The sequence below is a fragment of the Porites lutea genome, chromosome 2, assembly GCF_958299795.1.
Source record: "Porites lutea chromosome 2, jaPorLute2.1, whole genome shotgun sequence".
Lineage (NCBI taxonomy): Eukaryota > Metazoa > Cnidaria > Anthozoa > Scleractinia > Poritidae > Porites > Porites lutea.
The window spans coordinates 48,849,957-48,869,474 of NC_133202.1; the positions used below are offsets into that span (position 1 = coordinate 48,849,957).

Consider the following 19,518-nt stretch of genomic DNA (forward strand, 5'->3'; position numbering starts at 1 on the left):
GCCGATTACTTTTCTAAGTTATTTCAATAAATCAATCTGGATATGAGAGAAACCATGGAAACCTAATTAAGAAATTATTAAAAAAGACAGGTATCATTTTTTCGGCGGACAGGGTCTTTTTACATAGGCCTCTGCGCAACAACCTTCTCGGGGAAATCCTGGAAACGAATACGCCTTCAACTCAACCATGGCGAGGAGGTCTGGGAATGATCCCGGAAGAAGTGCTTTGCAACTTTCGATTTTCACTCCGTTGGAAAATGTAGAGCTTTCACTTGCTTGTCTGCTTCAAATTTCGATGGTGCATTCGAGGTAAGAGGAATAATTTTAGACGTTAGGTAAACAGGGGAAATAATAACCTTATTTAGTGTTGAAAAGTGAAGTGTAATTTCTCTTGTCTGCGTGGTCGCGCCTGTGCAGATAGTTGGAACCAGGAGCGAAGCTCAATTACATTTGGGAACTTTACTTTATTTTGCGATTCTGAAATATGACGTCTATTCCAAGAAAGTCCTTAGCTTAAAGATGTGTGTTTGCGCTGAAAACCCGCAGTCAGCAGGCCAGACTTGAAGGAAGATTTCAGGGACGATTTTGAGCAGAATGACTTTCATTATTCTCTTTTCCTAATCGATGTGCAGCAGTCAATGAATAAAACGTTTTTCGTCCAGTGCCACGTCTAATTAACATAAACGTTTTCTTTATGTTCTATGTTTCTATAATTGTACTGATTTGCGCAGTGAAGAGAGCTAGAGATTCATCTGTTTTGATATGATAGGCAAAATAGCCTACCGTAAATTATTCAACCTAGGCCTTACCGCCTTAGAAGTGTTTTTCTTAGAATCATTTATAAAAGGGCTCCTGTTTATAATAGGTGCAATTTTACGCTTTAATTTTTCTTTTGCAAAGGATATTGTTAAATTTCGAAAATGAAATGTAAGCAGCGTCCACAGTAAAATGACTATTTACACAATGTTAATTGAAATTTAAATATCGTACACACATGTACACTGAAATAGAAATACCGTAGTGGTATAATACAAGAAACAAAACGAAAGCAGAAATCAAGATCTGAACCGGAAGTAAAAGATCACTTGTTTAGAAGTCACGCTAACACTTGTTTTGGCGATCAAAATCTCGAAAGGATACGTTCGCCGGTTAAATCAATATTCGAAATAGCACGCCGAGTATGTACTTTCTCAGTCATTTCGTAAGCCCTTTCATACTGTGTACATCGGACCTGCCAAACTTCAGAGGTTTAAAATCTGAAGACTCTCTATTTTTGCACTACCCCTTCCCCCCGAATGTCAACAGCACCAACAACCTCACCCCCCCACCCCCCCGCCCACAAATGGAACCAGCCGCCATGGCTTACGACATTATATGACGTCTTATATGAGGTACATGCTATCAAAATTCGCTTTCATTATTGTAATGACGAACTAATCTTTGCCGGTTAAATATGTGCAAAAATGTCCCAGAAACCTTACAATGACTAAAAAAAGTTCGAATTTTGTGAAAAAAAGGGCTATATTTCAAACTAAAGCACATAAATGCTCAAAAGTCCATTTTATCCGGGAGATTTGGTGCTCTAACCAGGAAACCTGGAGATTTGATGAAAAAGTTGGAGACTCCAGGGAAAACCGGGAGAGTGTGCAGGTATTGTACATGTCTCTCTGCACTATTTAGTTTGATTTTCGAAATGACAATGAGGTTATGCATATCAAAATTTGAAAGTTTGACTTGATGTGTTAACCCCTCGCCCGCTTCAAAAACTATTCTCTTTGTTAGCTTTTTCCCTCCCATAAATCAATTAAAGTATCAATTATAGTATCAGAAATATCCATCTGAAAGGACCTAAAGAAAACCCCTTGGCTCAAAGTTTGGATGCTCATAGAAAGACTCTAATAATTTCGCGCACTTTTTCGTTTTAAAAGGTAAAGTCAGGAGTATATGTCACTCGTGATCGACTTAAGACAGAAATTTAATTAGTGCACTGTGTTATATTGAGATCATTTCAAAACATTTCCATTTTGGAAACAGTGGAGGATTGGTGAGAGCAAGAGAGAATGATCTATTCTCTCTTGGTGAGAGTAGGAGTCGGCAAAAAACTCTGGGCATTGGGCTGAGAGAACAATGTTAGGTTCTCCTTCCCTTCACCTCTATTTTATTTATTTATTAATTTTCTATTTTAGGTAGTGGTGTATATACATTGTCATAGCCTGGTGAATTTCCACGAATTCCATGTATTAACAATAAAAGTGTGTTTATGAAAGCAAACTTAGAAACACAAAACATGACGCTGAAACACAAATTAGCTTCCTCTTACTTTCTTCTTCTGAATGAAATGGACCCAATCGTAGACTTTCTTCAGATGATCTTCAAAACTAGCAATACATCATTTTTTCAGGATAACAATCAGAGACAACATCAGAAAATTCAGAAGCATCGAGCAAGAGAGAAAGTTCGTGGGGGTGGGATTTTTCCAAACACGTGATACTGACGCCATACTGAGTCCCAGTTTCCCACATCTCCTTTTTTCTTCATAACAGCAACCATGGGTGTTGAACAGTCCATTCATGTACGTCAGGGAGGGGTGAACTCACTTTTTGAGCGCGCGCTTCTTGATGCTCTGCGTGAAGCAGCAGAGGAATCACAAATACCCTCTGAACAGTTTGAGCATGCTTGGGATCCAGAGGACTGCTCCCCAAAGTTCAGAGTGTTGCGTGACAGGCTGACAGCTAGACGACTGCCCTCTCCTCTCACTACAGACGCCATAAGAGGTATGTTTACTATTCAAGAAATTCCTCTTCCTCAAAAGCAATTCAGAACCAAGAGATAGCTAGGGATGTGCAACAATTCTATTTTACGCTAAGCCTGATTCTCGTTGAGAAAACTCGTCTTCCTTGTTCAATTTGCGGATTTTTTTTTTTTTTCGAGCTTGTCTAAAGACGTTCTGAAAACGTTAACGTACCATTTTGAATACTCAAGACTAGGATTGACTGATATGTTTTGGACCAAGAGAAGAGTTTCTTTCCGTACTTTGCATCCCCCTTGGACGAAGAGTTTTTCGGTGCTACATTGCAGCCCCCCAAAATATAATAATACAATGAATAGATAAATAATAAAATAACTCAATAAAATAACTAAATAAATAAATCAGTCAGCCTTTCTTTCTTCTACTTATTTGTCGGCCGACCTACGTTGTAGGTGTAGAATATGAATTGTTGGTTTCATTATTAGCCTTGATTTATCTTTCTTTTTTCGTTAAACCAGGGAAGAAAGGTTACAGACAAGGCCGACATGTGTGGGAAATAACGTGGGAAGAAGACGAACGGGGATCGAATGCAGTCATTGGAATAGCTACGCCTCAGGCACCTCTCCAGTGCCTCGGTTACATCCCCTTAGTAGGGTCGAACTCACAATCATGGGGATGGAATTTAAGTAAGAAAGTGTCCTTTCACAATGGGCAGGAGACATCCTATCCAGCGAATTTTCCAACTTTTGTAGTACCAGATACGGTATATGTTATACTTGACATGGACAATGCCACGCTGAGGTAATCCAGTCAATATGTTTTAGCGTTTTACTTAACTGAAATATCTCTACTGTTGTTTAGTTTTTGATCTTTTCTTGTTATTATCTTCTCGCCAGCTGGAAAGTGATATTCCTCTTTCGAGCGCGCGCTTGTTCTCCTCGCACTATTCGGCAGATTTAGCAGAGACAACGTGACGACAGAGACGACCGCGGGAGCAAAAAAAACAAAACAAAACAAAAACAAAAACGAATTGACCAATGACAGCTGGAGAGGCAAATTGCGAGTACGAGAAGTCGCTTTCCGGCCTTTCAGCCTGCTCTCGTGCTCTCGTTTGGTGTTATCTTAGCTAAACTTGCCTAAAATATGATGGAAACTCACTTGGCGGCCGTTTGACGGTAATTTCCACATAAACTATTTTTCGCGGTCTTGCCCAGTCGACCCGCCTCTTAAGGCACACACACCGTGCCGTTAATTATTATTTTCGAGAGAAGACACAAAGGTTGTAATTATGGCTTTATATCTTGTCTTTCCCTCTCTCCGCTCCATGGCTCCTCTTTCAGATGATTATTTTTCTCTTCCCGCCTCATCCAACCCAACTCTATCTCGGGTGTCTTTCATCCAGAAGAGGCTGCCAGTTTTTACCAACCTTATATAGGAGAGTGGGCTGGTTGGCTGTAAATAGACTACTCTCTGAGAGAGATATCTTTGGTTGAAATTTCATGATTTACATTGCATTGCGGTTAGATCGATGGACTTGCAACCAGGGAGGACTCGAGTTCAACTCCCGCTCTTGCCTCAAGCTGGATTTTGTTTCTCGGTATTTCCGACTTCAAATCCTTGCCCGCCCTTGCAAAATAGTCGGGATTCTTCCCCTGTTAATGTGTAATTGGATGCCTTTTAATTATTCTTGAAACGTCCCTTAAGTGGAGAGGACACAGAGACTTAACATCTTTCGAGAGAACTGGGCTAGGTTGTTACTGACTCAAAATTTTGAATAAGATGTCGTTTCACCCCATGATTCCACGTGTAAGTACACCTGCCAGTTGACCAAGATTAGAAGGACATCATTACTGCAGTTTCGCATTCTGAAACTGATGTTGTATTATTCTTTGCATTCTAAGCTTTGCTACAGAGGAAACACACCTGGGAGTTGCCTTCAGTAATTTACCCCGTAACCCTCTGATACCTCTTTGCCCATGTGCAAGTGCTGTGTACGGCAACTGTGACATCAAAATGAAGTATCTTGGACGTGGAGGTGGGTTAGTTGTTGAAAAAAGTAAATGTAAATTAAATCTATAACTAGTGACCACTCTCATGAGCTGCAAGATCGTTGTCGTTTCATTGCCACAGAATGCTTTAAAAGATCTTTAAAAATTTTTGAAAATTTTAAACATTGAAAACTCAAGAAATGTTAAAAAACGAATGTGAATAAATTAGTAAAAAGGAGAATCCATTTGCAACGGTATTTAAAAACTACGAATTTTCTTAAGGATCAGAATAACTTTTAACTTTAAAATCATCCACTGTATATTTCGAGCCGGTGTTATTATACGGTGTAGTCTTCGTCAAGCTAAAGGAGGTGGTTGGTTCTAGAGCATTTTATGGAGGAATAGAAGAATGTTGTTTTAATTGCTTCAGTTCTGGGTTCTGGTAAGCGGTATAAATAATGTTTTTGTTCTTGTAGAATACTTGTCCTCAAACTGAAGTGAGTTGGTACCCTCATTAGCGATAGTCTGTAGCCGGATTTTATTTCAGTTAAACGTCTGTAATTTGTTTTTGCCGGAGACTTATATTTAGCTGCTGTCCGTATTATCGGGGTATCTGTTATAGCGCGGTGCCCGCAAGACGAGAGTTGACCCTGTATCAGGAGACTTCGTAAAACTATGCCAAATATATCCAAATACAAGTTAAAACGAACGCTGTATCTACAGTATGACGGATAGCTTTTCATGTCAACATGATCTGGCCTGGTATGAACACAACGGTCTAGAACTGAAACACACTCATCAAACGTCGTACCGGAGCGGTACTAAGTAGCTCTAGTGCACCAAATCCTAATCCTCAAACCTAGATATTTACTAACGCTTTTTTTCGGTTCCATTCGTCGCTCCGAATCATTGCCACGGTTCCAATACCAGATCACACTGCCACAAAAAGTAGCAGAAAACCGTCCAATATGTGACAATCCACTTTCACGATCTGCGCAGCGCAGCCTCCCTCTTTTGCAAAAACCGCCAGTTGTTATATGGTTTTTGTACCGGCGCATGCGCTATTCGGTGTATTGTAGACAATAGCTGGACCCAAGTCAAATTTAGAAGGATTTATGTGGAGTTATCAGAACATAACTGGGCTAATATCTCAGAGACAGTTGCCCCGAAATGCTTATTTTTGTTAAGGGGGCTCTTGGACGTTGTTCTTCTTGAATATCCTGACAAATCCCAAAATTTCAGAAATTTAATTTTCATGACGTCATCACTTTAGAACTCTATTATTGGTCATCCAGACTTTATCTCAAGCTTTACACTATCTTGATTTATTTTAAAAAATTCTTTTACGGTTCTTGACGACCACAGCTTTTGTGTTGTCGAGGCTACTCTTCACACTGATCGTTTCGCAATCTTTAAGTCACTCCTTAAATACCTACCAAGTACTGTTATCAACGGGGTCCTGCTGGCAAAATAAATTAAAAGTCTAATAAATAAAAAAAAAAAAATGTATATATAAAAAGAAAACGTGCACAAGGTTAAAACCGTTTAAGACTACAATAAAAGTTACAAGTAAAAGTTATCATCATCATCATCATCATCATCATCATCATCATCATCATTACTTTTCATTTTTTATGTTTTCAAAGATAATTTGCTAGCTAAGCTGGAAGCCTCTAAAAAGAGGTCGACTTCCTCAGCTTATTCCACCACAGTGAGACCTCCGCCAAAATCACCCAGTTCTACATCACCTCCTCAGTCTCCGAACACCTCATCCCCTGGCCAGGTCGCAACAAACTCTGCTGACCCTGTGAAATCCTCGGAGTCATACAAGTTTAGCCACACCTGTGGGGCCAATATTGCTGTGATGTGTGCCGGAAAGAAGGCAAAAAGAATCGAGTAAGAAATGAACCTCTTGATGAAACGTCAACTGCAAAACTGTTTTCACTGATCATGATGCTTTTGCATTTGCTTCTTTGATTAGGCCATTGGTTTATCAATTTAACCCATATAGGTTTTAGTATCAGTAGGACTCTCATCTATCAGTTTTATTTTAATGGCGCTATAAGGACAATAACCTACTGACCCAAGTCGAAAACTTTTTCCCACTTATTTAAGTATTGGAAAAAAAAAAACAAAAAAAAACAAACAAAGTTTTTCCGCCTTAAAAGTTTGATGTGAATGCAATGAATTTGTCCAAAAGTGACTGCAGATGTTTCTGAGGGCTTAACTGAGGATCCCCAATACTAGGTTTTTCGGGATACGATTTACCTTTAATTATTTGAGACTCGGGACTCGGGATTTTAAATGCGCATTAGATCATATATTTGAATGCTATTTTGCGCCTAATAAATAATTTATTATTAATTATTACTATAGATTATTATTATCGGGGTGAGATTCGGAATTGAAAGTAAGCACAGGAGGTGGGATGCCAAAAGGAACTCTCGGGATGACGGGATTGCACGAAATTTCGGGTCGGGATAAAGGGATTGAAGAACCCTATTTGGGTTATGTGAGAAATATTTCTCCCCTTCTTAATGCGTCCTTTTTGCTTGTGCATGGCTAAAGCTGTTTTAAAATGCTGTTTGTTTTGATAAACAGTGCTCTTCAGTGTTTCAATCAAGGAGTTGTAGTGACAAGCCAGCCTCTGCAGGATGATGAATTGTTTGAGGTTCGTTTGGACAGTAAAGTGCCCAAATGGTTTGGATCCCTGGACATTGGTGCCACAACTGTTCCTGCTGATCAGTTGCAGTTCCCTTCAACAATAACTTCCTGCTCACAAGGAACGACTTTTGCCCTCACTTCTGATAAAATCGTCAATAATGGCAAAGAAATGACCACGGTATCTAAGAACTTGGACAATTTGACGGTAAGTCCTTTTAAGGGTAGCTCTATTGATATCATCTGGCCAGAAAACACTGGCAAACGATTAATATTCAGTGTATTCTGGTGGGTCAGGTGAGTAGTTAAAGTAATATATTTTAAGGCTGTAAGAAGACAGAACCTGGTAAAACTTGGAATGTTGTCACATGTACTCTTCTAAAAACTAAATTTGTGCTGCAGTAGTCTTATCATAGACTTGTGCTTTCACACTATATTTAATCTGTGGCTTCCTCCGATGAATTTGTTATCAGCTTGTATCTTATCTTGGGCGTGAAGGGTTTAGTGATTAAAAATCGAAAGAGAGCCGAGGAGGTCTCTTATGTTAGGAACAAATCACACCTCGTTAGAGACAGTCAAACCTCTGTTTCATTTCACTTCAAATAGCCTTTGCTCTCCTGAATTTGGGTTCATATCCTGAACCTTCATTCCTCGGTACTCCCCCTTTTGTTTAGCTCTGCATCGCTATTTTGCCAACCAAACCCACATTCCACTATTTCCTGAGGGAATAAAGGCCAAGATGCTATGACTCGCCTGTTCCCCCCTCCCCCCACCCCCTGTAAGGCAGTCCAAGATAGTCTTGGATTTTGGATACCACGCTGTGGATTCTGGATCAGTCCAGGTACTGGATTTCAGTCTATGTCAGTTGAACTTAAATTCTGGAATCTGGATTCCTTGAGCTGCATGCTGCATCCCAGATTCCAAAGCCAAGGATTCCGGATTTCAGAAGCAAAAATTTCCCGGATTCCCGGAATCCAGATTCCCTTACATGAGTCAGTGTTGTCCTTTTTGATGTAAATTGGATGTAATGATGCAGCTCTTTCCTTGTGTGATTTTGAAAGTTTGTTTTCATTAACAGGTAGGTGACCGCGTGGGGGTTATGAGAAAGTCGGACGACACCTTACATTTTTTCATTAACGGAGTGGATGTTGGAAAGCGCATAAAAACTATCCCTTCTGTACTTTACGGAGTAGTAGATGTGTTTGGCCAGACAGAGGAAGTAACTATAACTGGTATGCAAATGCACTGTCACTGTTAACTAATAGTGGATCTAGGATAGAAAAAGGGTCGGTGGGGTCTAGATCCCGGTCTGAGTATTATTTAAAGTGCTTGATAAACTAAGTACATTAAAATAAAAACTGAAATAATTACCCCCCGAAGAGTCTCTTCCTGTAAACCTTCATAGCGTTACTTAACAATAACACTTGAGTTTCACTCTGGCTATCAACCATTGAGCTTGATGTCCAGATTTCGTTAAAATTCGTTTGTAGTGCTAGAATACCATCAACGAATTTTAAGTAGCAGGAGTACAGTATCAAGCGTACTGCGAATGAAAGCAAACGTCCACGTTGTAAAAACTAATGTGTAAAGGCGTCGAGGGATAAATTATCGGATTCAATTAACAGTGTAGTCAAGTTGGATCCCCGAGGTACAGAAATTCAGTTCCTGGATCGCCCATGCTTATGCATCTTTTTCAACTTCGTTGTATTATAAAACTTGGTGGTTTGTGATTATAAAATGGTAAGAAAACGTTTTAACTTGACAAACTTACTCTGCTTCACCAGATTCACTAGCCTGCGTGGCAGGCGTTTGAAAGGGAAGGGAAAGGGAGTTTTAGGTGCGAGAGAAACGCGAGGGGCGCGCGAGGAGGGAGGGAGGGAAACCCTCCCTCCCTCCCTCCTCGCGCGCTCCTCGCGCCCCAAACCCCCTTTCCCTTCCCTTTCAAACGCCTTCCACGCAGGCTACAGATTCGCTTACAATAAGTGAAGATCTTTTCTAAGACCTGCTCAAAACAAAAGAAAACGTTGCGATTTGATAATCTCATTAATCTCGTTGACCACATTTCGGAGCTTTTCTTGAAGCAATGAATCACACAACCTGGTGCCCAGGGACGAATACGATAGGGCTCTGGGGACGAGGATGTGAACCATATTTCATTAAGAAAAATTCAGAAAGAAAGGAATGAATGAATAAATAACATAACATAGCATAACATAACATAACATAACATAACATAACATAACATAACATAACATAACATAACAACATAACATAACATAACATAACATAACATAACATAACATAACATAACACAACATAATATAAAATAGGCTTTGAAATTTCACTCTTGCTTGTCTTAAGGGACGGAAAAACGGGCAACAAAAAACGTGCAACTTGTCTTGCAACATTGCTACAAAACGAGTTGAAAAGCGATGTTGCGCGTTTTACCACTCACGTTCAAACCTGTTAACACCCTGATTTTTTGTAAGACGGGTTTGATGTGGGCGGTAAAACGCGCATTTCGCTATTCAAATCGTTTTGCAGCAATGTTGCAAGACAAGTTGCACGCTTTTTGTTGCCCGTTTTTCCATACCTTTAGCACTGCTCTTTACCTTTCAGGTGGTACAGCGGAAACACAAACAAGCAACCAAGACCAAGTAGATGCTGTTTCAGTTATGGTTCGAATGAACAACACCATAAACATCTTAAAAGAAGGGTCATACGAAGATATTCTGGCTGTAGTGGGAAAAGTGGCGAAGGACATTTTACAACCTTATGAAGAAACAGATGATCGGGAACTCAGGCAAAAGTATGGTGATCATTTGGCGGAAATTGATGCTCCATTGCATCTGACGAAACTTCTGTGTCGCTTAATGGATATGGGTATGGAGACCAAGAATGGCTGGCTTGGGATGTTGGTGGTTCGTAGCGTATTCTGGAACTACTCAGATGCCAGTTTAAGAATGGCTAGAGGACTTGGTCGAAGTGGCTTGTTTAAGATTGTATTAAATGATCTAGACACTTATGGTGCCAGGAGTTTTAAAAATGAGGCGAGTCCAGAATTTATCATGTTTCCAAAGAAGAAGATTAAGCTTTTCGTTGACAAGGTTTTTTTTGTGACAAAGGGCAAATTCAAGTTCGGGCCTTTGCTCATAATGTTATGAACAGAGTAAAATTTAGAAGGATTTGTGTGGAGTCATCAGAATATAACAGTGCTAATATCTCAATGCTCCAAAATGCAAGTTTTTGCAAGTACGCTTTTTTGATGTTGTTCTTTCAGAATATCCCCACAAATCCCATAATTTCACAAATTTAGTTTTTATGACGTCACACTTTAGGATAGGCTTGATTTCCGCCGCTCTCTTGGGTCATCGAGTCTAACTTCAAGGTCTATTATGATATATAAAAAATGTTTGCAGGTAGTTAAGTGGTAGGAAATAAGTGAAAAGGGAAGGATAAGCAAATTCGATTTTTTTCTTTAAAACAAATATAGAAATAAATTGATCAATTTCTCGCTTTCCATCGAACAGAAACGAAAAGACCTCATTCGTTCCGCCATCAACATTCTACACAACTGTGCCAAGGCTTCAGAAAATCGCCAGATTCTCTGTGAACTGAGAGCGCTAGAGAGAATTGCACCATTCCTTAAGGCAGATGATATGGGAGTCGTTGTAGTGGCCACATTGACGCTTTCATATATAGCTTCTGATGAACAGAAGAAGCTATTAGAAGCCGAAAGTAGGGTATGTCCTTTTTTTTCCACTAACAGTAGAACACGAAATATTGCAGTGTAATGTAAAAATGGTGTAAAATTTGATAAATGGTTAATATACCTTTGTTTTTCAGATTTCCGGTCCATATCACAGCTATAACAGAGAATATTGAAAGAAATCAGTAATATTTATTAGAAACAGTCGCCTACGTTCTTGCTTGTCATGTTGAAATTGCTGGCGAAGGTGCTTACAATTAAATATAATGCAATAACAAACGTCTCTGTTTGTTATTTCAGGTATTAAGCTATATCCTTGGTATGTTGCGCAATGCCTTAGATCAGCCAGACCTGCGCGGTAGATCAGAAGGTTCGACTTGGTCAGCTCAGGAAATTGCTGTTGGCCTGGGTAATTTGCTTTTCAACGAAAAGAACCTGGAAAATATGCTGGACCGAGACGTCGTTGCACTGCTAGTTTCGCTCATTGGTAAAGGCGGAATCATTGAAAAGGAATGTGCTGCAAACTCATTGTGGATCATTGCAAAGAATTCCAAAGGGAAAGCCAAAATAAAAGAAAGCGCGAGCGCAATGGAAGAGCTATCGCGCACAAGTAAAAGTGCGAACCAAGCTGTCCAGGAGGCTGCCAAAAGAGTTCTTTTGGAGCTCAGAGAAACTGCATACAGACAAGGTAACCCAAACATAACATTTAGTTAAGTGATGGTTGATGTGATTTTTGATCATTATCAATGTCATCATCATCAACATCATCATCACCATCACCATCACCATCACCATCACCATCACCATCACCATCATCATCATCATCATCATCATCATCATCATCACCATCATCATCATCATCACCATCACCGCACTTGCAGCGATCATCATCATCATCATCATCATCATCATTACCATCATCGCACTTGCAACGATCATCATCATTATCATCATCATCATCATCATCATCATCATCATCATATGCCCGAGATTCTTCAACAAATAATTTCCACATTACACTATGGATCATAACACACTGTTGAATTTCTGAACAAGTTTCATTTCTAAATTTTCCACTTGCCTTCCTTGGTACAGTTGAATTATCTAATGCTACTTTGAGGAAACTTATTTATATGTTATTAAAATTTTTATGTACTCCTCTCTCTCTGCATTACATTACTGCTGGATTTATTTCATTTGAATTTTGTGTAAACATTTTGTTTTAGATCAGGTTGCTCGATTTGAAATATTAAAGTACTTTTCACTTATTGAAAATGGTGGGTGTCAAAGTAACAAAAATGCCGCTTCAGTTTATATTCCGAAAATATCATGACACCTACGTGGCGACTGTCCTTTTTCCCCTCTTAGGTTCCGGAAAACTAATCTTAATGTAGTGTCGTGCCAACTTGTGCTTTAATGCTCTATGCCAAAATAGTGACTTTTGTTTCCAGTTGATCCGCACTTGCAACGTCGTACTCACTGTGACTACCAAGAAAAATGCCGGAGATTTAAGTCGTCACTTAAACTATCAGGTAAATATCTTCTGCCCCCGAGATCAAGGAACTAGTTGCATTAATTCGTCAAGTAAGTCATTGGCTTTGTTTTTTAATTTTTCCTATAAAGAAGTGGAATTTAAATTTAGTGAATGAACTGGGACTGAAACAAAATTATTGTGATCGTAATGCAAATTAGATGAAGGATAAATCTCATGATTTTTTTTATGCAATACGGATTGTCCCTTTTCCTAGATGTTTTCTTCGACCCTAAATACGACAGATGCTTTTGTACGGAATGCCACGCAGCTCGGGGTGACAAGCTGTATTACACTCGAGGAGAGCCTGCAAAGGACTATGGGATTCCCATAGGATGGTGTCGGTTTGGGCTTAAGTGAGTTTTAACGATATAAAATTGAAAATGATTTACTTGTAATTCGCCTTTTATATACATTCCAAGCGGAAAAAAATGTAGTGCAAGTGGTACAAATTCCAAGAGGGATGGCAATAGCCAGCGGTGCCATTGCAAGATTTATAACGTAACTGCCTGTCTTGACGTGCGGAGCCAAACTTGCCTATGACTTTGTTGTTTCCAGAGTTTCTTTCTCCCATTTTCCAAGAGTTGAAAACTCTGGGAACGCAGTTGTCTTAAAATATTGACATCCCGATCGGTCTACTTGTAACATTTGCTACAAAAAAAGCTAAGCACCGTAATAACCGTTGTAATAAAATATTGCTATTTTAACATTTTGTTAATGCTGTTACTTTGCCTGCCATAGTGAATGAGTACCTTTATACCCAACCTGATCGATATTTCTGATTAAATATACCATTTTATTTGTACTAACTTGTATTAAAACAACTAATTTGTTTTATATTCTGTGTTAGGGTCCACCATCGAGCTCTTGCCTTGGATGTATTTAACAAGTGGCACGTCGCATTTCATGGCACAAGAGTAGATAGCGTTAACGCCATTTTGGAATGCGGCGACCTTCTCATACCAGGTATTTTTTTTTTATTTTTTGCCCAAGAAAAAGTTTTCCGGGTCATATTTGTCCATAATCTAGTGGCAAATTTATATTATCCTATTTCGGACTCCGATATTGTCTATAGACCGGGAATCATTCTGAACAGTAAGGAACCGACCCATTGATTAACGGGTGGTGTTGGTGGTGGGAGGGGGTTTATAAAAGGTAATAGCCTATTTACCGAGATCACGAGTTTAACATACAGTGATATATTCTTGCCATGGATTATATACGATATTCTTTAATTCTAGGCTGTTTTTTTATATAGGGTTCTATAGAGAGGAGAAGTTGTTAAGTCACGTTGCCATGGTAGCAAAATGTCTGGATGACAACAAACCGATAAAGTAACTCTTTTCGCACTCAGTCTATTCACAGTACTTCAAACTTCACCGATCTTATTCAACTTCATTTAATTTGGCAAATCTTTGCGGAACCTTCTTTGGGACCGTATCTATCGCTATCTAAGTTTAGAAAAAGAAAGCGACAATTTTTGTGTTGTCTTCACCTACTCCATAAAGCGGGCTCGTGAAATTAGAAAGTTTCATGTCGTAGTCAGGTGCAACGACGGCAAAGAAATGTAAAAATGCAAAGTTGTTGTTTGTTAATATAAACATATTACTTTTTGCCGTTCTCCTTGCCGTCGCCGTCGTCGTTGGTTTTTGTTGTCGTCCAAAAATAGTGCTACCATGGTAACGTGACGTCACACTTCTCCTCTCTATTCACAGCTGCTAATAATGATCCGTCTTTTGATTGCGTTTTTTCTTGTACTGTGCAGGTGATGTAGCTCTTGGGGGAAGAAAACTAAGCGAGGAGGAGGGACATTTCAACGATAACAGAAAACCCTCAGGGTTTGACACAAAGCAGATCTTTGTATCACCGAGTGTTCGATACTCAGGACACAACTGCTACGCGAAACCCAAAAGGTAACTTGAAACGCTTCATGTACCTTCCTTAGCCTACGTTCACGAGGCAACTGGACGAATTTTTGACTGGCTGAAGAATTTACCGCCACACCTCTTTCGCACGGAACCGCTCATTATTTTCGCTCCGAAAGTCAAGCGATATTTTTCATATAAATAGAAACGTCATTTAAAGGAACTTTAATTGATGATGTTCGCAAAATAAGATGAGCCGACAAAGGAACTCGTTGCACTAGAAATTGCTTCCTTTTGACAGTTTTTGTTTTGGCATAAGAAACAAAATTTTGCGTAGTGCGGCCCAGGGCCTTCTGGTGGTCACTCCTCGCCTGTCAAATCTTGGACCGTACCATATAAAATTTGACCTCGAGTTTAACGTTCAAATTTTTGAACGGCCATGCATCTAAATCTCTGTACAGTTAAGGTGGTTTCGTGTGAACGAAACTCCTTAAAACTTCAAATTTTCAACCTGTTAAAAATTCTTCCAGTGCCGTGAACGTGGCCAAGGTTTAACATCTGTGTTATATATGGTAAAGGGATTGAATTTTCCTAAGTAATGTGCTCTTGCTTTTATTAGGGAATACCCGAGGAAGGCGACGAAAGCGAAAGCGTCGCTGAAAAAGTAAATTCGAGTTCTTTCAATCTTCATTTCGATTACCCCAAGTCACTGACTTTTAATTGTCAAATGTACGTAAACCCTACTAAAGTTGAATTCCAAAGAACCATATCCAAGTTCGGAAAGAGAGAGAGAAATTTCGTCGTCGCTTGTTTACTTCCTTTGAACGACGTGAAGTTGGGCATTTTCACGTCGTAGTCGTGCTGTGACGGCAGAGAAATGTACAAGAAAGCGTGATGCACGTGCAAAATTGTTGTTTTGGTTACTAAACCCATTGCTAAATCTGAACCTTAATGCGCTACTGCTACGCCAATCCTTGAAGTAGGAGTATAGTAGCTTAGGTTTGTCACAATTTAACTGGGAAACATTCCTTTCTATAATACCCGTTTTGCAAAGGATATCCCAAGAAGAAGACCCCCAACATTTCTTAACCCTTGGAAGTAGAATCGTTAAATCTTGATCATTAATTAAAGTAGCAACCGGTCTTGATTTCAAACTAATACACTATGAGAACAATTTGGAGATGAGTATGACTCAAATCAAATATACCACGTCCCTTGATGTAGTAACATGCTTTTTGTATTGTTCTTGTAATTCTGTAGTTTTGAGGACCCTCTGACGAGAAAGACGTTGAACACCAAAGCCGTTCTTCAATTGTGTATCAACCCTGATAGCTATCAGGTTGGACCACAGACGATTGGTGCTACCTCTGAGATTGACCCTAAGTTTAGCAACCAGGAGATTGAGTGGTCTACCAAGCAACGTGGATCAATCATTCTGTATGGACTTCTGGTTAAACTCGATGAAACTAATTGAATTTCAAATAATTGTAAGGCTATTTCGCCAATAATTTTCAGTTTTTCTTCTAAAAGGGCAGCAACTCTGTACTGTTGATCACTTTGTATTCAGGGACGGACGGAGGATTTTGTGATAGAGGGCGCCTAGGGATATATTATACTGTGGCAATATGGGCGTGATAGCGCCCATCAGGACTGCGAACGGCGCACTTTTCTAGTGAGTTTCGGGCGCATGCTCCTCCGGGAAAATATTTGTGATTGAAGTTCTCTAAGATGCAATCCAGTGCATCCTGGACGCTTAAATCTAGCAAATGCCTGGAATCCTTATTGAATATGTAATGCTGAAATATTTAATAAACCACAAAAGCGGGGGCCGGGGCCCCCTGCGGTCCACCCCCAAATCTGCCCTTGGTATAACACTCAAAGAATGTCGATACATTACCTAATAGTGTAAGATTAATGGCGAGAAAACGATCATTTTTTTATATTCGTTTAGCACTATCGATTTGCAAAGGAGGTTCTGCTTTGGACTTACAAACAAACAAACAAATAAAAAGCGTCAACGACGTACAGCAAGAAATTTTATTCACTCTTGAAGCTGTACCAGCAGAGTGTCAAAGAAGTGGGCGTTGAAAGATGGTAATTTCGGGTCTAAGTGCAAGGTGGCAAGAAGGGCATGTCTTGGCAGACATCTCAGAACTTGTCTTTCCCTTGAAATCTCAAGTCATTTAAGGAATGGGCCCCTAGTTTTTTTATTGAAAATGTGAGGAGGTAGTCACTTTTTTCTTTGTCCTTAATGTTTCTATTGATTGCATAGCTGTAAGTCCATAAGTCCATAAGTATTAAATATTATCATTTCTTTCCTTAGCAATGTTAAGACATTTTAAAGGAAAGGTCTGATAATAATCGCCAGTATGGATATGTTAACAGAAAGGCCGATCCATGTCCATTTACAGAAGTGTCCGTCATGAAAGGGGAGCAGGAGAAAACGTCCAACATTCACAAATGATCAATGGCTATTTTGTAATTTTTACAGTAATTCTCTATATACAGCTTTTATTTCGCTAGCTAGGTGTGTAACTTCGACTTTATTGACAAATTAATAGTCTTAATTGGCGCCCTTACCACAATCAATCTATACTCGCACGGGAAGCAAATAGACCCTTAAATTTGCATCCTCGCGACAAGTTGTTTTTTGAATTAAAGCTTTGTAAAGTGTTTGTTACCTTTCTCTCTTATTCTCTCTACCTTGCTGGAGAGCTGTTTCAACATCGTGATGCCGAGATACAGTACAGATTTAGAATCACTTTCAAGGCAAATGAATAACCTCAATTTGCCACAGAGCACTAAGCTTTACCTTAAATGGCCATCCACCGTTCACTATATCTACACACAATTAGTCGCTTTTGCCAGTTCCATTCATTGGAATTATTCAGGACCGTTTATTTCAGTTGTCGACTTGAATCTTACATTTTCTACAAATTATGGTATGGACTGAGTGGAGTCCATTTCAGTGTGTAATCGTACGAGTGATCAATTAACAAAATCAGCGGACGACTGCATAGAGGGAGTCCGATTTGTTTAATCAGCAGCGTTATTACAGACCAAATTAGACGACACGAAGCTTTCTGTTTCCAATTAATCATAACATAACTATAACAAAACTTACAGTTATGATTAGTCTCCAAATTCTAAGAAAACATATTGTTACTAAAACAGCAGGAAGTAAAACTATCAATAAAGACCCATTTAACAATTCCCTAGAATTTCATTTCAAAACGGCTTCAAAGAGGCCCCTAACCCTTGGGTCTTTTTTTTAGTGATGTTTACCGCCCACTACATTTCTTGAAGGTCAGTGGGTAAGGCCCGTCCTGTAGATGAAGTATTCTTGCAGAAAAGCCCTTTCAAAGCCCTCCTGAACTGTCGCAGTCTAATGGCATAAACCAGTGGATTCAAGATCGAGTTTAGGTAATAAATTGCAAGTATAAGGGTTGTAACATTTGTGTATGCTAATTGAATCCTGAAGTAACCTAAACGTAGAGAAATACAACTTGTTATTGTCCATGGAAGAAGAGTAACTATAGAGGCTGCGGTGACTATCAATAAAGTTATGGAAAGTTTTCTCTCCACTAGAATAACTGAGCTAAACCGCTGGGCATAAGGCTTGCTTAAAACCTTTGATAAAATGATAACATATGCTGCTGTAAGAAGTGCAAGGGTAACGAAAGTATAGCTTAGCCATGCACCTTCAGATGCAACCGGTTGATTTATTTCAAGAATGACTAATGCAGATGCTAGAATGAAGGACCCAAACCAACTGCAAAAGATAATCTTACAGTAAACACGTTTCCGGACCAAGCAGTGGTTAAATGGATAAAGTGTGGCGTGTAGTCGCTCTAAAGAAATTAATGCTAGATTGCCTACTGAAACTATACAAAAGCTGTCAATGATCGCCCTCCAACAGTTTCTCCAACTGAGACCATGTTGCGGTCCTGGTAGACCATTTTGGTACACAGGTCCCGCCACAGCTCCAACCAGCAAATCAGCCACAGTTTGGTTTATTACCAGGTATGTACTGCGCTTGCGTAGACGGCGACTTCTTGCAAAGGCGACAACTGTAAATGTGTTGATTATAAATATAAAACAAAATTCTGTGGTCAGCACTGCAAACCGGATATCCTCTTCTTAGTCAGGCATCCTTTGATTAAAGGGGTATTCTTGTCAACATTGCGCTTCTAACATTGATTGTTTCCAAATGGAACCTTCAACAACAACAACAAAAGGTTGAGTCTAGGTATCCAACGGCAACAGTTTCTGACCAAGTTAGATTTTGAGATATGTGATGTTTTTCAATCCATGTTGTCGTTGTCACATATTTTAAATTTTAGTGTTTCAGTTTCCACTAATATATCACGGCTCCATCGTTTAGACAGAGTCGGGCATTCGCTGGTACAAAAAAAAAAAAAAAAACCTTCCATTGGAAGAATGTGTGGGCCAAATAGAGTGGACTAAACATCCTCATTACCAGAAATCGGCGACATTTTGCGCCCGCGAAGTATTTGGCACGCGGTTTCAAATTATATCAAGATGGCGGCATAAACAAAGCAGTGCGTAGAAGTGAAACAAGGACTAAAATGACACACTATCAAAGGATCTGAGTCAATTTCATTTCTTTTTTGAGGTGGTCAATACAAGGAATAATGAAAAAGGGGAAATTAGAGTCCGGGCGCCTGTTCGAATGATGATTTTAGAGAGAAGAAACAACTTCGTTACATGCGTGACTTGGCAGAGTAAAAATAATTTTCAAAAATCAGGGCCCACAGTACACTTAGCCAGCGATATTATGTTGTAAAAAGCCAGGCTCTCAGCCAAAGATGGCGATCAAAACAAACTGGAGACAGAAACCTTACTTTTCACAAGGAATAATAAGCGAAGTGGTGCTTTTTGTACCGCTTTTATCGCAGAAATGGATGTATTTTTCCCTCTTTTATCGCAAATTTTGCGGCCATTTGGGAAATGGATCAAGGCTGATTTTTATCACGTTTTAAAGTTTGAACATC

General features: G+C 39.4%; 1 protein-coding gene across 1 annotated transcript; it reads left to right on the forward strand.

The window, feature by feature from the left end:
- Positions 1–211: 211 nt before the first annotated feature.
- On the forward strand, positions 212–18,080 carry LOC140928912 (neuralized-like protein 4). The gene is made up of 15 exons (XM_073378714.1): positions 212–309; positions 2,544–2,774; positions 3,268–3,550; positions 4,651–4,784; positions 6,384–6,633; positions 7,339–7,606; positions 8,477–8,630; positions 10,018–10,448; positions 10,929–11,141; positions 11,408–11,795; positions 12,559–12,639; positions 12,856–12,994; positions 13,489–13,604; positions 14,404–14,551; positions 15,764–18,080. Exons 2-15 carry the CDS (start codon positions 2,549–2,551, stop codon positions 15,975–15,977), a joined length of 3,045 nt encoding a protein of 1,014 aa, XP_073234815.1. The 5' UTR covers positions 212–309; positions 2,544–2,548; the 3' UTR covers positions 15,978–18,080.
- The last annotated feature ends 1,438 nt before the right edge of the window (positions 18,081–19,518 follow it).

Bases quoted from the DNA above. Each gene is read 5' to 3' on its own strand.
- LOC140928912 (XM_073378714.1), top strand. From the start codon at position 2,549: ATGGGTGTTGAACAGTCCATTCATGTACGTCAGGGAGGGGTGAACTCA. The intron at 12,995-13,488 runs GTGAGTTTTAAC...ATTCTGTGTTAG, and splicing joins TGGTGTCGGTTTGGGCTTAA to GGTCCACCATCGAGCTCTTG. The intron at 13,605-14,403 runs GTATTTTTTTTT...TGTACTGTGCAG, and splicing joins CGGCGACCTTCTCATACCAG to GTGATGTAGCTCTTGGGGGA.